At 51.5% G+C, this 21,770-nt stretch overlaps 1 protein-coding gene across 3 annotated transcripts; it reads right to left on the minus strand.

Annotated features, from left to right (window-relative positions):
* Nucleotides 1-5,131: 5,131 nt before the first annotated feature.
* CLU (clusterin) lies at nt 5,132-21,103 on the minus strand. 3 transcript variants are annotated; one of them, XM_008519297.2, is made up of 9 exons: nt 20,650-21,103; nt 16,897-17,028; nt 15,442-15,590; nt 13,127-13,297; nt 11,199-11,613; nt 9,975-10,079; nt 6,764-6,993; nt 5,615-5,790; nt 5,132-5,366 (listed from the first exon to the last, which is right to left on the minus strand). In XM_008519297.2, exons 2-9 carry the CDS (start codon nt 16,988-16,990, stop codon nt 5,357-5,359), a joined length of 1,350 nt encoding a protein of 449 aa, XP_008517519.1. In that variant the 5' UTR covers nt 16,991-17,028; nt 20,650-21,103; the 3' UTR covers nt 5,132-5,356. The 3 variants fall into 3 exon arrangements, with proteins under 3 accessions (XP_008517519.1, XP_070467445.1, XP_070467446.1); XM_070611344.1 differs by lacking the exon at nt 20,650-21,103 and adding an exon at nt 17,210-17,877; XM_070611345.1 differs by lacking the exon at nt 20,650-21,103 and adding an exon at nt 17,419-17,549.
* Between the last annotated feature and the right edge of the window lie 667 nt (nt 21,104-21,770).

A 21,770-nucleotide genomic window follows, 5' to 3' on the forward strand; every position in this document is an offset into this window, starting at 1 on the left:
ACCCTCGACAGGACCGGCTACGTAATTTGCAGGGCCCAGTGCAAAACAATTAAGAATTTCAAGAGGGTGACAGCAGAGCATTAAACCAGGCACAGGGTCCTCTGAGCACTACACAAGTCGTGCTCCCATGAAACTGGCCCTGCTGGCCACTGCAAGGCATGGCAGTCAGCTCACTAGACTGGAGCACTGAGCGACTTCATCAAACACAATCTAGGTGTTGCTCTGAAGGTATTTTGTAGGTGTGGTCAACGTCTATAATCCATTGAATTTACGTAAAGGAGATTACTGTCGGTAATGTAGGTGAGCCTCATCCAATCAGTTAAAAGGCCTTCAAAGCCAAAATTGAGGTTTCTGGGGAAGACTAAATTCTGCCTCAGGAGCTCCTGACTGAGTTTCCAGCCCATGGAGCTGCCCTCCAGATTTCAGTCTTGGGAAATCATGTGAGCCAATTCCTTGAAATAAACCTAATATAAATATACACTTTGGTTCCGTTTCTCAGGAGGACCCTGACTAACACATAAGGAAAGAGATGGATTGCTGAAGTTAACACAAAGAAAGCACAGCAGGCTAAACCCTGAGGCTTTGGAAATCATGGAGTCCAAATCATTCCCATGTTCTACAGATGAGGAAACCAAGGCTCAGAGTGGTGAAGAAACTTGTCCAATGTCACACAGCCAGTTAGGAAATGCAGTGGCTTCAAACTTTTCAAACAAAGTATGTCTCACGGCCCTATATTTTCCATAGCTTGAATTCAACTTTTAAAAGCTATGAGTTTTGCATTCTGTTCTTTTCTATAATTGTGTTTTAAACTTTTGAATAATAATTTATTTTCCGAATCTGTAAATGACACTTCTACTCTTGGAGGGAGTGCCATGCTGGTTCTGTGGTCTTCTGGCACCCGTGGGAGAAGTACAGATGTGAAGGGACACAGCCCAATGGCCTAAGTCTGAACAACCTCAGGGCTCAGTAAAACTTCAATTCCTGGAATGCTGAGGCAAAAGGATGTTCTGGAAATCGACTTTATAATTCATTACCAGGGAACCCAGGTGCCCTTTCCGATTCAGGCTTTGATGAATATCATTTGCTCTTCCTTTGATGTGGGATCTTCTGCAGCCTGAAGGTCATCCTTCCCAAAGAGTTCTCATTGCAGAGTCCTCTTGATCTCAAGTGGTGTGCTCCGAGCCTGTAAATGGGGCTCTTGAGGGCATGGCTGGTACAGACCCACTTTTCTTCTCCTTCCTCTCTTCCTCCTTGCTACTTCTCTCCCAGGTCCCCTGGCGGCGCTGCCCTGATTGTCAAGCCTCAGGCAGCATGTCTGCAAACTGCGGCCCAGCCTGCTGGTCTCAGGAGACTTGGAAGATCGTGGGCACTGAGGCTCGGAGCCCGGTGCTGGAAGACTGGGCTCCCAACAGCGGACAGCGATTACCAGCAGCATCTCAGAAGACACAGGATGGGAGGATGAGCAACGGTGTCTCCCAGAGCCAGAGTGAAACTAAACCGTATCACAGCAACGAGCTGTTGGGCCATGAGCAGCATCAAAGCTGATCTGGGGTGAGAGGTTGCCCTCCAAAAGGAAACCTGCAAATGTCACCAAGTAGAGAGTGAATTGTGGGCAGCTTCTGCCCTCAGGGCGGCCACCTGGCCCCTACACTCTGAGGAAAGGAGGGGGCCAGTGAGCTCCGAGGGTCCCAGAAGGATGCACCACCGCTCGGAAAGCCTCCCAAAATGCACAGAGGTGGGACATTTAAAGACCCAAGACAGATGTCCCCTCACTTCACTTCACCTGTAGGTGTCTCTGCATGGGGATAACCCCAAATCGGTCGAGTCAACCTGGCCACTTACGTGGGGTTGGGGGGGGGTGGGGGGAGCGCAGAGGATAGATAAAGGGAGGGGGCGGGTCGAGCTGACTCGGGGGAGGGCCAGCAAAGCCCACCATCAGAGGGGCAGCAGCACAACTCTGTTCCTTCTCTCAGGGTGGGCAGCCGCGGTCAGCCTCGGAACAGGGTCTCTAGGCGCCCCCTGGTGGCAGCTGTCGGGACACAGCCGAGGTACACAGAGGAAACCAGCCCCCTCTGACCTAAACCCTGCTAGTCCCAAACTGTAAAGTGACGAGGAATGCCACAGAGAAGAGAGCCACGCCGAGGGAGGCACTGGGGGGCAGCTGAGAGGGAGGAGTGCTACAACACAGTCGCTTTCAAATTCAGAAGGGGTTTCTCTGGGTCCCCTCCAAGGAAGGTCTTACCTGTAGGTCTCCTGTTACTAAAATGAGGCCGAAGGCGCAGCTGTTCCAAGGCAGGGAGAGTGGAAGCTGGAGAAGGAGCTTCGGGGACCCTAATCCCAAGGTCCTCGAGGAGCCCACGAACTAAAGAGGAGCAGATACAAGGTGGTGTCTGGGCGAAGCTGCAGCAGGTGCCCGAGCCTGGCTCATGCTGGTGTCTACCCTGGATCTCTTCCCCATGTGACAGGGCCTTTCAGATGTCTAGAGAGGCCCAGACATTTCCAGAAAATTCCCAAAGAGAATTATCAGAACTTGGGTGGGTTTTAATTTTCGACAGCCACAAACGAATGCCTTTACACACGCAGAGTGAGAGGACGTCGTGCTGTGCCCCGGAGAACTGCAGGATAGCGTTTTAAAGACCAACGCCCCCTCATGCATCGGGGCAGCCGGGCTGGGGACGGGGGACAGGTTTGGATCTGGAGCACAAACACCTTCTTTTGATGCCATCAGCACCTCTCTGTGAGTTTATGTACGTGAGGTCATCCACAGAGGTCAAAGTCCCCTTATGAACATGAGGCTGGCATGAGTGGTCACCCCACCCCTGTGATGTGCCGTCTTTGGCGTAAGGCTGGGTCAGGTGCTGGGTTTTATTGGATCGGGCACTGGAGATCGAGTGGAGGACCTAACAGGATTACGTGAAGCCACTGGCCCAGGTGGTGGAGCACTTTGGTTGGCCCAAAGCTGCTGGTTACAGTGGTGCAAGGTGCACACTGCACAACTCTGGTGTCATTTCACCTGGTAGTCATGAGAAATTATATCTTGTATTTTCTGGCAGAGGGCCGTCAAGTGTCAATGTAGGGGCTAACGGCAGGGTTGGTGCCGCCCCCTTGCCAGGTAGATGCCAATCCCTCTCTTCTCAGAACGCAAACCCTGCTCCCACCTGGCCACAAGAACCCTAGAAGCCCGAAACCGAGGACTCATTCTCCACACCTCCCCAGCCAGAATTACCCACCTCTCATCCCCACACCTTGGTGATCTGCTGTGCTGCCTCAGTCTTTCTAGTGCCTCAGGCTGGAACTTTGGTCAGGGATGGAGGGACATCGAAGGACCCTCACACCAGGCCACTGTGCAGAGGGGGAGAGATGAGGGAGGGAAGGGCTCCCAGGGAACCACAAGTCAGCTGTAGGCTCTGTCCATTAAGGTGCTGGTCTAGGAGAGTTTAAAGTGAGTTGCATAAAAAAGAAGCAACCACTGGGGCCAGCTCGGTGGCCTAGCGGTTGAGTCTGCGTGCTCCGCTTTGGAGGCCTGGGGCTCGCTGGTTCAGATCCTGGGTGTGGACCTAGTACCTTGCTCATTAAGCCATGTTGTGGCAGCGTCCCACATACAAAATAGAGGAAGATGAGCACAGATGTTAGCTCAGAGACAATCTTCCTTAAGCAAAAAGAGGAAGATTGGCAATAGATGTTAGCTCAGGGCCAATCTTCCTCACCAAAAAAAAAAAAGAAGAAGAAAAAGAAGCAGCAACCGCTGGATATAGTAACTGCCAGAATCTGCCAACATGATGGAAAGCAGAAAATAAATTTTGAAACATAATGTGTGACATTGATGTAACATACAATTTACAATTATGGTCATTTTAGCAAATGCCTTCCGAACCCATCTCTCTAATGTGTATCTTTAAGTGAATCGTACTAACTTCATTCTGCGTGTCCTTGATAGCAATGCTAAAATACCAGCTTCTTTGGACACAAGCCAAGCCCTGGAGTCTGTGGCTTGTGTGGTGGAGGTGCCTGTGACTTGGATGAGAGACATGGAACAGCAACATAAGAATATTCTAAGCTTTTCATTGCACGTGGACTTTGCTACAAACATGAAATGAGGCAGAGGTTTTTTCCCCCCATTTGAAGTGTATTTGATGAACAGAATTCTATAACTAGGGGCTATTCATTAAGTGGAAAGGCTGGCTGACAATGTTGAGATAAGAACCACAGTTAGTCAGCGCCCCCTGCTGGCAGCACAGGGCACTGCAGCCCAGCGATACTGCAGACTGAGCTGTGAAGGGTGGGCAGGAAGGACCCGGAAGAGGAGAAAGTCCTGTGGCGGGGGAGACAGAAAGGCTGCAGGACTGACAGTGGACAAGCAGCGCCGCTGTCAAGAAGGCGCCACAGGGATCCCAAGCTCTTGCAACTAGAAAGAAAATGGCCTCCTTTTGCCTTTTGGGGATTACAGTTTCCATAAGGAAAATATCAGCTATGTCTTAAAATACTCATATGCCTTATTTTCACCCCTTCTTCACTCTAATTTTCAAGGTATTCCTTTGGGAGACCCCCCTCCCCCAATCAGAATATGTCAACAGTTTTATAATGGAATGGAAAAGATTCACTTTTCAGAAACTTATTTAAGCTGGTTGTTGGAACACATTTCTCTTCCTAAAAACAAGAAATCTTTGAATTGGATCAACTTCATCACTACCCTCCTTTTAGTCTCAACTATATGATACTCCCCATACCATCTTAGCCACTGCTTTTTCATTTCTCATGCTTTTTTTTTTTTTTTTGGTGAGGAAGATGGGCCCTGAGCTAACATCTGTTGCCAATCTTTCTTCCTTTTTTTTCCCTCCCCAAAGCCCCAGTGTGTAGTTTCCTATCCCAGTTGTAAGTCATTCTAGTTCTTCTATGTGGGACACCACCACAGTGTGGCTGGATGAGCAGTGTGTAGGTCCATGCTCGGGATCCGAACCGGCAAACCCCAGGCTGCCAAAGCGGAGCTCGCAAACTTAACTACTCGGCCATGGAGCAGCCCCAGGCACTGCTTTTTCTTTTCTACTTCTTTTTCTTTTTTATTTCCATACCAAGACAAAGGCGTGTGGGAGGGAGAAGAGCCCAGCGTAAAAAGAGGACACCCCAGCACACCCAGATTACAAGGCCGTTTTATTGAGTTAGTGGCGTGTGGGGCTTCTTCCCGTGATCAGCAAACGCAGGCATTAGAGGCGGGATCGGAGGGCGGCTGGGAGGCTCAGGGGGCCTCGAGGCTGGGCCGGGCGCTTGTGACATGCAGAGCTCTCTCTAGGGCTTGTGGCTCATCTCGGGGGCAACTGGATTCAGAGGCCCCCATACTTGGAGGAGCAACATTCACATCTCATTCCTCCCTGAAAAAAAGGGGAGAAAGGGAAGGTGAGGGCTCGATACTCACTGAGCGGCAGCAGCCAACACTCAAACTCTTATCGCTCCAGAAAGAACCCCCTCCAACGGAGAACTAAAGTTCCCAGTGATGCCCTGCTTCGTGCTGGGCTCTGGCTGCAGGGCCAGCGCTCCTACGCTGGGTGCTCTGCTCTCTGTTCAGCTCCCAGGAGCCTGCGGGGCCCGGAAGGACCACAGGTGGGGCCTGCACACTCACCGGTTCTTCTGGCGGTACTCCTGCAGAGCCTTTTCCGCCACCGTCTCCATAAACTTAGGATTGTTCCTGGAGACTACTTCTGGCACCGTCACCGTGATGGGGTAGGAATCAAAGAGCTTCACAACCACCCTAGTGAGGCCAGAGGGAACCTCGGAGTCGGAATTGTGGGAAGACACCTAGAAGGAGACAAGGTAAGAGAAGGGTTGAAACATGGCTCAAAAGGAACTCATTTCGCAAGAAAAGTCAGGCTTAAAACTGGACAGTTGACTCCTTTGCAGAGCATGCAAACTTAACCACTCGGCCGCTGGGCCAGTCCCCCCTTTCCTTTGATTGTCCCTGAGCTAACAACTGTGCCAGTCTTCCTCTATTTTGTATGTGGGACACTGCCCACATGGCTTGACAAGCAGTGTGTAGGTCCCGCCCAGGATCCAAACTCGCGAATCCTGGGACACAGAAGTGGAGCACGTGAACCCAACCACTAGGCCAAGGGGCTGGCACCATCCCCTTTGCTTGTCACTACTCTTGACATCTGTGCAACTCGGTGAGCAGAAATGCCCTCGTTCAGACACGCGTGGTACAGGTGTAAACACCACCCACAAGCGAGCAGCCAAGGGAGCCCCACAGAGTAAGAATGGTCTCCAAGCCGCCACGTTTTCTGCGGGCGGCCACTGGCCAGGTGCTGGTAGGAAAGGAATCAGGGGAAGAAAACAAAAAGGCTCCCAGTGCCAGTGAGAAGCTTGTCGTCACTGGTGGAGAACGATGCACTGATTCTCGAGCCATCCTACGTGGTGTGGGGCAGCAAGGCAGCTCTGTGGAAAGAGGACAGGCTCCACAGCCAGGTAGACAGGCTCCAACGCCCGGGAGCGGCCCCTGTCAGTTATCTGACCACAGGCAAGCGGTTGAACCTCTCCACCTTCGTCATCTGTAAAATGGGGTCGTGATATTCCACCTCACTGGGTACGGAGGCTCCCAGTCAACAACCTACATAAAGTTGCTACGTTTCCCGCCATGTGACAAATGCTCGGTGGAAAGCATAAGTGCCCCCTCTAATATCTTCATCCCGTTTCAGCGCCAGGGCAGGGGAGGTTCACATCACCTCCAGACCCCACCCTGGGCCCCCAGCGTCAGTGTGCGGTCGACACGACTCACCGTGGTGACCTGGAGATAGTACTGGTCCTCGCCCTGCGTGAGGTTCGCCAGCTGGGACACCCAGCTGAACTGCTCGTTGAGCTGCTTCAGCAGGGAGGAGGTGTTGAGCATCTTCTCCTGGTAGGACTGCAGCAGCTCGTCGTACAGCTTGGTGAACTTCTCAGCGAGCTGGAGGGAGTTGTTCAGCTCCTGCCGCAGCTGCATCTGCGAGGGGTTGTTGGTCGAACAGTCTGCCCAGAGGTGACAAATACAAAAGGCAGAAATGTGAAGGGAAAGCCAAAAAGGGATGAGAACACGAATGGAGATCGGCGCACGCAGCCAGGACCTAAAGCAGGGCTGCTCTAAGAGCCGGTCGGTCCCCAGGCCGTTTGTTGTCTGTCCTCGCCAAAATAAAGAGCTCACCCCAGGATGTAAGGCGATATGCGGCTTCCTCCATCCTGACAGTCGTGCTCTGGAAAACCATGTCAGCTGGCCTGCACAGCGCACTTAGTGACGTCACTGATTTATCTTTGGGTGCAAGACCCTTATCTCTCTGGAGACTGGTGATGAACGCACTGAGCATGCTCTCAGAAGACAGGTCTCAGGCCCCGGGTGCTCAGACCTGGAGCTACTCTCGCTGCCCCAGTCCCCCACGGGGGAATCATTTCTAGAGGGGGAATGTCACTTAGAGCTACCGTCTGCATGGCACCTACCACATACCACGCACCACATAAGTGCTTTGGAAACCAATTATTTCTAACAAGATGTATTCTGACTTAAGTACTGCTGATAATGATTTTTTTTTTTTTTTACCAATAATGAAACTGAGGCCTGCAGAAGTAAATCACCGTCTAAAGTCATAGAGTGAAGAATTCATGGCGTCAGGATTGAACCCAGGGCTTTAACTCCTAAACTTAGGTTCTTCCAACTCTGAGGCTGCGCCTCTGGAAAATTCTCTAAGCTTGTCTTTTGAGCAGATCTGCAGAGTTGGAAATTCTGGCCCCAACAGCCCCTGTGACAGAAGAGCCGGCCAAGATCCTCGGGCCACAGAGCACAGCAGCCTGGTGGCTGGGGGTCCTGGCTTGCCGACCTGTTCATCATGGCTGGTCCCCAGGCTCACCAGGGAGCAGGGGATAGAGGTCAGGGAGCAGGGATCCTTTTGATCCCTGACTGCCCACTGCAGGTTGTCAGATAGATATGAGCTGGCAACCACCCACTAGCTCTTTAAAAACTACTGTTTTTCTCAGATAAACACCGTATGATTTCACTCACACATGGAAGATAAACACACACGTGGGTAAGGAGAACAGATTGGTGGTTCCAGACGGGAAGGGGGTGGGGGGAGGGTGAAAGGGGTAAAGGGACACATGTGTATGGTGACATAAAATCTAGACCATTTGTGGCCAACAGGATGCAGTCTATACAGAAACTGAAATATAATAATGTACACCTGGAATCACACAATGTTATAAGACAGTATGACCTCAATAAAATAATTTTATTAAAATCCTACTGTTTTTCTCTTTCTAAATTTTTTAAAAATATCCCAAGGAGGGCACAGCAGACCAAGCAGGTCAGGGGAAGGGGTATGTCAGCACACTGCAGAGCGGTGATCATTTATATAAACCATTTACATCAAATGATTGCATTAAATGTAATCATTTGTATTAAAATAAAATGTTAGGTGGGGCAAGAAATAGAATTACTAACAAGAAGCCAAGTTGAAAAAGATATATAATAAATAAACTTAAATCTTCTGCCGGAGAACCATGAAAAGATAAGAAAAGTCGCTGAGCCTCGAGCCTCAGTCTGGAGCAGTGGGTCTCACCTGGGGGCGATGCTGCCCCTGGGGATATTTGGCAAAGTCGGAGCACATTTTGGTTGTCACACTGGTGGGGATCTACTGACATCCAGCGGGCAGAGGCCAGGGATGTTGCTAAACACGCTGCAGTGCACAGGACAGCCCCCACGATACGAATGACCCAGTCCGAAGTGTGAGTAGTGTCCAGGTTGAAAAACCCTGGTCTGGAGTCCCAGGCGGTGCACACTCATACAGTTGTGAGCACCGTAAATACGAGGTTGTGGGTCTTCCTCACTGGAGGGAAGGAGCCTGTGTGGGTAAGCTGCGACAGTGACCGTGAAGATCAGTGCTACGCTGCCAGTGCGAGCCGGGGCATCTGCATGGCTCTTCTTCCCGCCCCAACGTGACTTTCTTGTGCTGAGGTGCTACATAATTTATGACATTCTAACGATGATATTTTACGGGAAAAGCCCAAAAGGCTCGGTTATGCACTCCTCTTCACTTCATACATCAGCCCCGTTTGGCACTTGTATTTATTTTGCAGTGGCTTCTAAAATTACAGGAATGAGGCTAGGAATATTTAACTAGACTCTGAAGGCTGCCCTGACAAACCCAAATGTATTAAGTAAGAGCAAAGCCACAAGGTCGATCGGCTGTGTACAAGGGAAACAGTTAACCCTTTCTGAGCATAGACTGTTGCGTGCCAGGAACTTTTCCAGGTGCTTTATAGCTGTTATCTCAAAGTAGGAAGAAACTAGTCAATGACCAACCAAAGGGGATGTTGCTGGGAAGCTAAGGCCCCACTCCCAGTGACCCATGTGTTCTGGGGAGAGAACAAAAGCAACGGCTAAGGACACGCCCCGAACACGTGGCTTCCCCATACAGGGGAGTCCTGTAACCCTGGGAAGTTGCTTAACCGTTCTGTGATGGAGCTTATGCCTCTGTAAGACAGGGACAGTCATTGTACCCAACTCAGGGTCATTCTGAGGAAATGAGTAAATGTTTGCAAAGTGTTTAGAACAGTGCCTGGCACAGGGTAAGTGGTGTTAGAATACATACTATCTAAAATTTCATGATCTGCGGGGAAAAATGAGGATGCCTTCTATGCTTGGCCCTTGGGAAAAGAATAACTGGGGAAAATCAAAGGATGATGGGCTTTAAAAAAAGCATAGCTGCCCCCTCCCACGGATTGCCTGTTGACCACGTGCTGGATGAAGTGGTAGGCACTTTATATACTATCTCCTGACTTCAAGGACAACCCTATGTCTTAACCCTTGACTACAGATGAGGGGCCCAGGTGGAGCAGAGCCAAGGACCCCCTCCCCGTGCCACAGCTGGCAGGCAGCAGAGCTAGAATCTGAACTCTTTTCTGCCTAACCCCATAAAGGCAGCCTCAGTGAGGTACCAGGGACCCAAGGCTCCCCGACTCACCCACTGATAAGATCTCCTGGCACTTCTCACACTGGTCCTTCATCTTCAGGCATCCCGTGGAGTTGTGACGAATCTCCTTGCAGACGGTGCGGTCATGGTTGTCTCCTGGAGACACACAAGAGGGAGTCATGCTGAGGGACCATACAGAGCAGTACAGTGATTGATGGGCCACCTCCTTTTCTCTGACGCCTTCCACACTAGCTTGAGATGGTTCTATAGGCAGAGCAGTTGGAATTTGGTGGTTTGCCTGCAGGCACATGCCTCTGATCAGGGCTCCCTGCAGAGGGACCAGGAGGTGGTTCCTGGAGCTCCCTCAGCTGGGCATCCCCGCCTACCGTCTCCATCTGATGAGACCTCTCCTGCCTCCACGCTGCATTAACTGTTTGCACTGCTTTTTGGCATCATAACCCATTTTGCTCTGCATTCTATCTGGCTATTTCTCCCCCTAGCCAGTTGGCAAGCCCCCTGAAGGCAGGCATGGGATCCTTTCTAGAACCTCCTCATAACATGGGGCTCCCCCTACTACGGTTATGTGGTAGATGCTTATTCAATTCATGCCCTCCTATATTTCCAATCCATTTCAAGCCAAACCCTGGTGCCAGTCAAACCACAGCATTTAGGAGATGGTGTTGGCCCACAGGTTTATTGGTTCAGTGAAGGAAATCACTTCAAAAAGTACTGGCTTTTCATATCCACATGAGACTTCATTCATTCAAAACTATTCATGGTGCACCCATTCTGTACCAGGCACTCAGGTTACAGCCAAGAACAGCTGTCTTAACTGTAATATGGGCTGATTATGTAATTTGTCACCAATGTATGCATGGTGTCCATCTAAAGCCACCTGAGCTCCCGAGAGAAAGGGGTCTGGTTCTCTAGAGGGAGCAGTCAGTGTCATGCCCACCAGTTGCTGGAAGGAGCACGGTAAACTTGAGAGAACACAGATGCCCACTCCTGCAGGGCTCAATTTCATCGGGACCCACTTTATCAGCCGTGAAACCTGGGACACACCCCTTTACCTCTGGCATAGTTTTCTCCTCCTTAAATGGGGATGATGTCACACTCACGGTGGTGTACCTCCCCTTGCTAGGGGGAAATCAAGGTGACAGGGGGAAATCGAGGTGACATGTACCAAGCCTTGGCATAGTTCTCAGCATCTAATGGGTTTCTCAATAACGTGTTAGTTCCCACCCCTTCTTAGGAACAATGAGAAAGCTTTCTAACCTTCTGAGAATTCCGTCATGGGGAGCTGGTCGGGAAGTCTGTGGAGGTGCAGATTCATGGCCTGTTGGGCCTGGTGGATCATGTCAAAGAAAGGCTGGAACATGTCGTTGAAGTTCAGGTGGCGGTACATGGGGAAATGCATTATGTTCCGGGCGAAGCGGGACTTGGGGTTGAATAAGAGAGAGGACCTCCTGTGGGGTGAGCTGAAGGGCGAGTAGTAGTAAGTATCTTGGGGCTCGCGGGTGAAGAATCTGTCCTGGAAAAGTTCGTCCATGATGCTGGACGCCCGGTCGAAGCTGTCCTGCATGACGTCCAGTACGTGGGTCTGCTGCCGGTCGTTCTCCAGCAGGGAGTCGATGCGGTCACCGTTGATCCAGAAGTAGAAGGGAGAGCTCTGGTTCAGGAACTCCTCAAGCTGTGACAGGCAGCACGGGGACAGTTAGGAGAAGCTCTCCACAGGCCCAGCCTCCTGTGCCTCCTCCCTGTCGAGACGGGCCAGCCCGTTCCCTCGCTGCATCTCGGTCTCCTCAGAGTCACACAGCGTGTAACCGAAGGCCCCCCGGGACTGTCCCCTGGTCTCTGAACTGTCAGGCAACGCCCTTCATTCTACCGACACCAAGGGGAAGAGTTTAGTAAGACCTGTGAAGGCCTGTCACTTCAGACTAGTCTGCTGTCCTCTTCAGCCACCAAGGATCCCCACCCCTGCTCAGCCAAGGGCCAACCGATATGTCTTCAGGGAATGGCAAAATTCAGGAGTCCCAACTGAGCGAGGCCCACAGAGGAGGATGATATCAATATTAACATACTAAAAATTTTAATTTCTTCTGCCTAAGTGGACCCAGGGATCTGCCATACCATGAAGCTATGTGTTATGTTATCCAGCTAATAACTGCTGGATAAGAGTCTTCTAAGAGATGGCAAACACCTAGCACAGGCGCATTTTATGACTGCACGTTTCTGCACTCAGAGCAGGCTTTACCAATCTATCATGGCACTCCGCGCCCAAATGCAGCCAGAGCTAATTAATTGCATCTGGAATACGAAATAAAGCAGTGATATTGTGATTCATAATGGGAAATATATATTTGGTCTTTGTCTAGTTCCTGATGAAAAGCTCTTAAAACCCTTGGAATTTGCTGTGAGGACAGCAATAAAGGTGTTATGTTAATGAGGTGGATTGTGGAAAGAACCTAAGGATGGGGGTTGGTTGCCGGGGGAACCAACCATGATTAGAGGGTTGGAACTTTCAGTCCCACCCCTTGGTTTCCAGGGAGGGGAGAGGGGCTGGAGGTTGACTCAATCACCAATAGCCAATGATTTAATCAATCATGTCTAGGTAATGAAGCCTCCATAAAAACCCAAAGGGATGGGCTTGGGGAGCTTCTGAATTGGTGAGCACGTGCAAGTGCTGGGAGAGAGATGTGCTCAGAGAGAGCATGGAAGCTCCACGTCCTTCCCACGGCCCTTGCCCGGTGCATCTTCCCACCTGGCTGTTCCTGAGTTACATTCTGTCATAATGAACCAATAATCTAGTAAGTAAAATGTTTCTCAGAGTTCTGTGAACCGCTCTAGCAAATTAACTGAACCCAAGGAGGGTGTCATGGGAACCTCCAATCTAAAGCCAGTTGCTCAGAAACATAGGTGACAACCCAGACTTGCGATTGGTGTCTGAAGTGGGGGTGGCAGGGAGGGGCAGTCTTGTGGGACTGAGCCCTTAACATGTGGGATCTGATACTATCTCTGGGTAGATAGTATCTGAATTAATTTGAATTGTAGGACACGCAGCTGGTGTTGGAGAATTGCTTGGTGTGGGGACCCCCCACACACACTGGAACCGGGTGTAGAATGACAGAAGCATATTTCATTCTGTTCTCCTCATTCCCCACTCAGAGCCCAGGCAGCTTTCCAGGAGAGCTTCCCCTTTTCACCTGGTGGCCAACCAGCCCCGAGCCGCTTCTGCAGACACGTGCGTAGAACTTCATGCAGGTCTGCTTCAGGCAGGGCTTGCACTCCTCCCAGAGGGCTGTCATGGTCTCATTGCACACCCCCTGGGACTCCTTCAGCTTCATTTCAGAATCCTTAGTATCATTTAAGGCACCCTGCAGAAGGACACGGGGCCAGGTTAGCCACACAGAAACCACAGGCTTCCCCCTTCCCCAGCGGGCACGGTGGTGCAGGGCCCTCCACCACCCAGGCTGGCTTCCCACCTTGGCCACACAGCAAGCTTATTTCCACCCCTGCTCTTGCTCACGCGTTCCCTCATGCACCTACCTGGAAAGCCCTCCCCACCTAGCTGTAAACATCCTCTCCTCTTCAAGACCCAGCTGTTCCTTAGTCCTTCCCGGCCACTAGACCCCATGGGGACATCTCCTTTTCCCAGCACTGCACTTACAGGCTTCATCCCAGCATTTACCTCCCACTTATACCTCATCTTCTATGCTCAACTTCTGATGCTTAAATGTCGTCTTCCAAAGCTTCCAGCGGCTCCCTGACTCTTAGGTTTCTATCGTAACCATGGTCCTTGGCATGCACCAGGAAGGAGCAAGCGTTCAAAAACAAAGTCACAACCCCCCAAACTCTCTCATGTGCCCCTGTCATTTGACCCAATAATTCCATAAGAATCTATGCCAAGGAATCCCTGCCCTAAAGGGAAAATCCATATGCCTAAAGATATTTGTTACAGTATTCGTTTATGGGGAAAAAAAAATACTGGAATCAACACAGATGCTCAAAACTAGAGGACAAATTAAGCAAATTGTGGTCCATACAAAGGGTTGATAAGCATTATACAAGGCATGTTTATAAGTGTTAAATATTACTTAAACATGATTTGAAATCATGCTAAAAACTTATGATTTTGAATATAGCCAAAAAAGTACAGAGGAAGAAATAGATCAAATGTTAACAGTGAATGGTCCATAGGTAAAAGGGTTATGGAAAAACCTTTCCTCTTCTACTTTTCTATATTAAAATCTTGATGAAGGAGTGCATTACTCTTCAGAGAAGAATTAAGAAGACCGTCCACACTCTGAAGCAAAGTTACACTATGAACGTCTTGGCCAAGAGCAGTTCGAGTGATGCATCTTCTGCTCTCCTGTCCCCGCTCTCTGTCCCCTGCTCCACGCTGGGGAGAGACAAGTGGCCACAGCTCCTACTGAGCCAGTCCAGAAGCATCAACTATACCACTCACTGCCTTTCTCTTAGGTTCACACATTCCTCAACTGACAAGTAAGGGAGTCTTTTTCCAAATTTGAGGTGCTTTATCATAAAACCTGGATTGTCAAATATCAAACTCCAATGACAACTATAAATGTGTGAGAACAAGACTTGCCCCACCTACAGTGAGCTATTTGAGGATTCTCATGGAATAGAGAGAAGTAATACTGATGCCAAGAAGGGGCATTAAGTTTCAAAGAAAGTTAGAGCCATATCTAGGCCAGCATTTCCTTAAGTGGCTTCCATGGAATTGTGCTAAAAGTTATCAGGAAAAAACAAAAAAGGATTCCTTGGTCAACTGGACTTGGAAAACACAGGGTTAAATGAAGTTACATGGGTTTCTTCATTGTAGAACTTCTCAGAGCCTTTAAAATGCTTTTATTATGCATTACAGATCACAAATGCAGCAGGTGGCCCCATCTAGCGTCTCCTTCTTTAGCGGTAGGGTGACAATGGGTGTAGGTTTTTAGGATACCCTTAAGGAGACTACTGATTTTTAAAATAAGTTGTTCATTGAATTATAGTGTTTTAGTTTTGTTGATCACTAAGCACAGGCTAGACCCAGCGTGTTCACATGGGACTTAGGTGTCTCTGGATGAAGTAGTCCAGAACTCTAGAAAGAATGGGGCAGGACAGTGTGAGCCTGCCTGAACCCCAAAAGTATAGCCCCTCCTGGATAAGCTTTCTGAAGGTAGTGTGCCTCCCCCTGCAACCCAACAGACCCTACCCAAAGCCTACCTTGGAGCTTGCACACAGCCACGGTTTAGAAAAGTCTATTGAAGTGAATGCGGGCAGCAGGCCCTGGGCTGGGCTTGTAACAAAACCAGATCCAGGATCTCACCCTTTGAAGCTTTCAAAAGCAAATAAATCCTCCCTATTTCCTGACTAAAGCCTCAGCATCAGCTGATCTAGTCCAGGAAGGACTCTGGGTCACCATGGCAACCCAGCAGGGCACCCAAAGCGACGAACCCTTCCCGCCCTCCCTTCCAGCAGGGGTCAAGGCAGGGAGGGGTCACCTGACTCTCACCTCTTTCTTCTTCTTGGCTTCCTCTAAGGTGCCCAGCAGCGACTTGCGCTCTTCGTTTGTTTGTTCTATTAGGTTCTTTATCTGTTTCACCCCCTTGAGGGCATTTTTAATTTCCTTATTAATGTAGTTACTCCCCTGCGTGGACATTTCTGCAGCAGAAGGGCAGGGAGGTAGAATGAGGGGAGAGGAAGAGATGGCGAAGTGGAAATAACCCTGGGACCAGCTGGAATGGTCAGAAAGGCCAGCTGGGTGGAGGGGCTGCTGAGGCTGGGAGGCCCCTGGCAGGCAGCCTTTGGGCCCCAGCTTTGCCCTTACAAGGTTCCCATCACAGGGCTCATTGTGGACCCAGAGCCAAGAATCAGCTACACGCAGCTGCTCAGAAGCACAGACCACAGGAGCGGGCACACCCAGAGGAGGGACAGCAGCACCATGCCCCTGGGGCTCTGGAGAACGAGCTTGCCCAGCTGCAGAAGAAAATATTCAAGGAAAAAAAATCCTGGAAGTATGACCATTTAGGTTTCAAAATACAAACTATTATTATTTTGGATACAAGTGTTTTTGGAATTCAATTTAACCAAACATCTGAACTTCTTTGGTCCCATGCACAGTACCAGGTGATGGGGACACACAAAGATGAATTAACTAGCACCGTTCCTCACGGAGACTGTGATCAAGACACAACACCCTGTGCCAAATGCAATGAGACAATGTCACCGAAGTACCGAAGGAGAAACAGCTAAATCTTCCGTGATACTGATCCCCGGCCAGGCGCTGAGCAGGACACCTCATGGGCATTTTATTTAATCCTCCCAGCACTGTCATCATCCCCATTGCACAAAAGAGGACAAACAAGCGTAGTGAGATCAAGAGCCTTGCCCAGAGATATAGCTGGGGAGTGGGGGTCCCGAACCCTACCCAGCTCTGATCTCGAAGTTTGGGCTTTTAATTCTACTCCAGAGAACTGGTCGGCTAGTAGGACAAGAGTGGAGTGGAGAGAGGTCAGGTGTCAGGAAAGGCTTGGCAGCGGAGGGGACCACCAGTTGGGCTCTGAAGGATGACCAGCCCTCATAGTGAATGCTATTTGGTTTTCTAGGTGGAAAGGGGGAGGGTACATGTAGTAAGTGCCATGGAAATGCAGACAGGGGAGACCCACAAGGCTCAAATGGTCCAGCCCTCCTGGGCCTCCATGGAGGAGGTATGGGCGCCAGGTGAGCAGACTGGGAAGGGGACAGCCAAACAAGATGCAGCAAAAAAAGAAAAGGCTTAGGAAACACCTGAAAATGCCTAGAGGCCACCCAGACCACAGAGAGCCTAGGCCACGCAGCCTGGGTGAGGAGGCTCAGAGAGGAGCCTGGGCAGAGCCAATCGGATCCGATGCACAGGATAAAAATGGTCTTTAACCCTTGGGGCCTGACGGAGGAAGTGTGCTAAGAGGGGTACACCTGGTCCACTTACCCTGGAGCTCTCTGTCTGACACTGCCTTGTCTCCCAGCACCTGTCCATTCTCCAAGGTCAGCAGCAGCCCCACCAACAGCAGGAGAGTCTTCATCTTGCCTCCTCCTCCAATTCTGGAATCCTAGCACGATTCTGTTTGTAAAGAACAGAAGACTGTCATGGTAACAGCTAGACAGCCTGCTGGTTTCCGGCCAAGCTGCTGCCTGCAGCAGCTTCCCAGGGGCCCTGCAGAGGCCTTGCCCCAGGCTACCCCTTCAGCTGGCATCGCTGCATTTTTATCCCCTGAGAAATTGGAAGAAAAGATTAGACTTGCCATTGGACATCTTCAAAAGAAAGTGGAGGCAGTGGGTACAGGGAGGACCCACAGGACAGCGACCCAATACAGAGAAACAAGAACTCTGCAGTCAGAACTGCAGGGCTCGGGTCCAGGCCCTCCTCCACCACCGCCTCCATAACAGCTGACTATGCCTTAGCAAGCCGCAGAGCGATCTGCATCCAGAAAAGGCGTCTAGCTGATGATACCTGCTCGTATCAAACCTCTCTCGGATCCCTCATCCGGCCCCCTCCTGTCCCCATAAAGTGAGCACTGCATCCCGGAACTCAGACAGCACCCTGCTGTGTGCATCACTAATCCTCCTGCCCACAGCAGGCATGACCAATCAATCACGGCACTTTCCTCCCCTCGGAGCCTCAAGACCTAAAACTACTTTTCAAGAGTCTAAGGCAGTGACAGCCAACCCTTTGGGTCAGCACAGGAAGATAAATCTGTTTGCCATCCCTAGCGTGAGACTTGAGCCAGGCTGCATGGATTTGGGGGTATAAAAAAAGAGTAGAGTGAGGAGAGGTGGACAATTGTCTTCAGGAAGTAGACAGGGAGGAGCAGAGTGAAAGGGTTAACAGTGGGCCCAAGGAGCAGCTGGGCCCTGATGTCTCCCCAGGAGACGTCCCTCTGTCCCTCCAGGAGGACAGAGGATGGGAGACTGGGAAGACTGGAGGACGTGAGCCTCTGCTCTGCCAGGTCCCTTTCACATGGCCTGTTCCCTCTAAGCCTACACCAGGGTGCCCTGCCAAGGGGCTCCTGCCACCACTGGGCTGGCTGCCCTGAGCCCTGATGGCCTGGTCTTACACAACAGCCCCTTTCCCAGAAGCTGAAATTGTTGCATAAAACAGAAACCCCTCCCCCTGCAACCTGCTCTCCCCCAACTGCTTGTCGGAACTCACCCATTTCCCACAGCGGGATGGGGAGGGGAGGCCCCCCTTCCTGAAATTGTGCACTTCCAAAAACTGCTCTCCGCCCAGCGGGCCCATCTGGACTCTTGGCAGAGGACCAACAGGGCGAGCCTCTCCCGAAAGGTATCAGTGAGGCAGCTGAGCTATGGTTCCTGAACCAGCCACACGGAGCGAGGAGCAGAGTGGGAGAGACAGTGGGTCGTCGCCTTCCCCAGAGGCAGGGTGGGCGGCTGAGCCAGGGTGCTATTTTGGGCCCACCAGAAGGCCCGCTCTAACGGGCTCTGCCCTGGCTGCTCACTGAGGCGTGAAACAGGGACAGATCCTTCGTCATGCCAGAGAGAGAAAGCCAGAAAGGAACACCTCTCCGAGAGAGGCCCCTGATAGCAATGACTTCTGAGAAATCCAGAAGACAGGGTGTTGGGCCCTGAAGAAAGGGGAGACAGGGCAGCCAATGGCAAGAGCACTGGATGAGGAGTCCAGAAACCTAGCAGCAGCATACAGTCTCCCACCAGGTGCCTGGGGTGCATCGGGAGCCATCGAGCTCAGAGCTGGGAAAGAGACCAGTGTCCTGCCCAATTCCTCCACCTCAGAGAGGAGGCCCAACCCAGAGACAGGACAGAGCTCCCAAGGCCAGCAGCAAGCTCGTGGCACCCCAAGAGGAGAACCCAGCTGTCCCAACTCCCAGTGCCGTGTTCTCTCCTTGACACCAAGTCACTTAAAACTCTGGGCCTTTGCTTCTTCATCTGTGAAATGGACCTAATACAGACCTCGGAGATGTGAATGTGTTCTGGGAACACAAGGGTCTTATACAATCACAGTAAATTCTGACTCCTTAAAAAATCGATACAGGACCAATAGTGGGCATTGGCAATGTCTATCCGGAAAGTGGGAGGAGGGCCTATATTTGGAGAGGGGCAGGGGAACTGAAACAGGCACACAGAGGCCACCTGTGGTCCCTCCCTGCCCATGTGGCTTTGCCTTAAGCGAAATGATGCTGCCATAAAGTGCCTGTGAATCACCCGGAGGTCTTGTTGTAATGCTGATTCTGATTCAGAATCTGCTTTTCTAACAAGCTTGCAGGTGATATTGATACTGGTGGTCCAAGGATGGCACTAGAACAGTGGCTGCACAGCCACAGTGCCCTGCCCTCCCTTCCACTGACTCGCCTCCTGTCTCATCTCATCTCTTGGCTGGAGGCCTAGCTGCCAATCCCTCCTATTGGACTGGCCCCGCCAAGGGCCTCCTTTCCCCACCACTACCAAGCAGGCTCTCACCCCGAGGGAGCCATGAGGATGAGATGACAGAGGCTGAAACGAAGCAGTCCCACGACTAGTGATCTGCTCGGTTTAAAGCCCAAGGTCCAGGCTCCTATCGCACCCCCTCTGCCAAACGGAGGAAACTAAACCAAAAGGGAGAATGAGAAAATAATCCCCCTGCAGTTCTCACCATCCACAGGCAAAGATGAGCACTGAGGGAAACTTCCTTGTATTTGCTATGCACTTGTATACAATCAGATCCTTCACATCCACTGTCTTCAAATATTCTTTAAAAGCAGACTTTCGTGGCTATATAATAGTCTGTTTTCTGATGTACTCTATTTTGCCATCCCACAAGGTTAGGCATTTGAATTATCTGTAATTTCCCACTACAATTATAGTGAACGCTCTCACGAGCATCCTTTTATAGTATCCGTACCTACTCTTAAATTCCTGACCTCTCTCAAAAAAAAATAATCAGCTCTTTTTTACATTAGGTCCAGAAATTCTGCAAGGTCAAGAGGCTTCAGTTCTAACCCCAATTCTGACACCATTTGCTGTTTATCGTTGGAGACGGTCCTAAACCTCTCCAGGTCTCAGATTCTCATCTGTAAAATGAGCCAGTTGAATCAGCTGCCTGAGGTCTGATGTGGGCTGTGGTCTGATGGATTTTTCTCTGACGGATACTGGTGCATTAGGAAGCAAAACAAGTAGGATTTAAGTGATTGCAACATATACTTAAATCAAAACATCCTACTTATAAACACACTATCAAGAGAGCTAGAGAATTCAGGAGCAAACAAGATGACTCCCGCAGCAGCGGACAGCCGCCCCTGAGAGCAGCACCTTCTCCGGAGGATGCTGCGGGAGGGCCCCGCGCCAGGCCGGCTCTGCCTCTCACCAGCCTGGGCCTCCGGCAATAGGCGTCAGATCTCCAAGTTTCAGTTTCCCCCGCCCCTTTGCAAAAGGAGGGTCATTACATCTGTCTTATTTACCCCACAGAATTGTGGTTGGAGCTAAGGGGCACAGGGAGTGCTAAGTAGCAGCCTGGGCGCCGCCCTAGGCAATTCATCCACCGACTCCGCTGCCTGGCGACCGGGCTCCGGCCACCTCCCTTCCCCGGCTCCCCGACTCCATCCAAAGCGCAGCCCTGACAGCCCTGTGACTACCAGCGACCGTCCTCTCCTCGCCTGTCTGCCACCCCCGCCCGCCATCGGCGCCGGTGGGGCTCTGCGCGGGGGTGGGGAAGGTGGGGGAAGAACCTCACCGGTCCGCGGCCCGGCGCCGGTGAGCTCCTGCTGGCGACGCCGCGTGGGGAGCGCGGAGAGGCGCCGGGCTTTATAAGCGCTCTGCCTCGTACACACCCCCTTGGGGGCTGGCTCCAAACCTGAGTGACTCACGCCCAAAGAATGCCGCGGAATGAACCGGGAGCTTTCTGGAAGCGGGCGCGGGAGGGGGTGCGGGGATCCGGTGCCGCACCCGGCGCGGGGCGCGGGGGGCGCAGGGGGCGCGGGCGGCGGGCATCAGCCCGGCGAAAGGCCGCGCGGGCTGCAGGGAGACAGGCCCGGGATGCCGCCACTCCCCGCTGCCTAGGGGCGCAGAGCCGGGACGGCGCCCCCAGGAGGGGAGAGCCTGAGTCGACGCGCGCAGCTGGGCGCCCCTCTCCTTAGGGTTCCAGGGCTCAGCTGCGCTCCTGGCCGCTCCCAGCCCCAAATAAAATCTCACGGTTCTGCTGCCCTAAGGAACGGGAATCTTTCACATTAAACAGCCACCACTATCAGAAATAATGAGGTGGGAAGGAGAAGGATGTTGCGCTAGAAAAGAAAACATACGAAGAATGAAATACCAACTTCTCGAACCATCACAGCAACCCACCCGGTGGTCCCTTGGCAGACCTGCTAGCCAGGAGGGAACAGAAACATGTTTATGGGGATGAACAGAGTACATACGAGAGGAAAAAGAAGGCCTCCCTGGCTCCTTGATTCCGGGACCTAAGCAATTGTTGCCCCCATCCGCTTGAGACCCAGCCAAGCAGGGTGGGTTTCATGGGTGTGAGACCCTGCAGGGCATTTTCATTTTGTACCTGGCCTTGCAAATTATGCCCCCGGTGCTGTTTGCAAGGGGTCTTGCTCATCTCTAACTGCCCCAAGTTCCCTCTGCTGACAGGAGGACTTGTTTCTGGACTCCCTTTGGCTGGAGGCTTTGATGTGACAGAGGGATGGGAGCTGTCACACCACTGCCTGGCAGCTATACCAGAAGCCCCTCGGGTATAGCTACTTCTTGAGGAAGAAGCTGAGCCACCCACTCCGGACCCTTAGGACCAGGAGAAAAGTCAAGCCCCAAGAAGATGGTTCTCACACTGACTGGGGGAGATGCATGGACAGGCAG

The sequence above is a fragment of the Equus przewalskii genome, chromosome 2 (assembly GCF_037783145.1).
Source record: "Equus przewalskii isolate Varuska chromosome 2, EquPr2, whole genome shotgun sequence".
Classification (NCBI taxonomy): Eukaryota; Metazoa; Chordata; class Mammalia; order Perissodactyla; family Equidae; genus Equus; species Equus przewalskii.

Bases quoted from the DNA above. Each gene is read 5' to 3' on its own strand.
- CLU (XM_008519297.2), bottom strand. From the start codon at position 16,990: ATGAAGACTCTCCTGCTGTTGGTGGGGCTGCTGCTGACCTTGGAGAAT. The intron at 11,614-13,126 runs GTGAAAAGGGGA...TGCCTGTCACAG, and splicing joins CGGGGCTGGTTGGCCACCAG to CTTGAGGAGTTCCTGAACCA. The intron at 6,994-9,974 runs GTGAGTCGGGGA...ACCTCTGGGCAG, and splicing joins CCAGGAGATCTTATCAGTGG to ACTGTTCGACCAACAACCCC.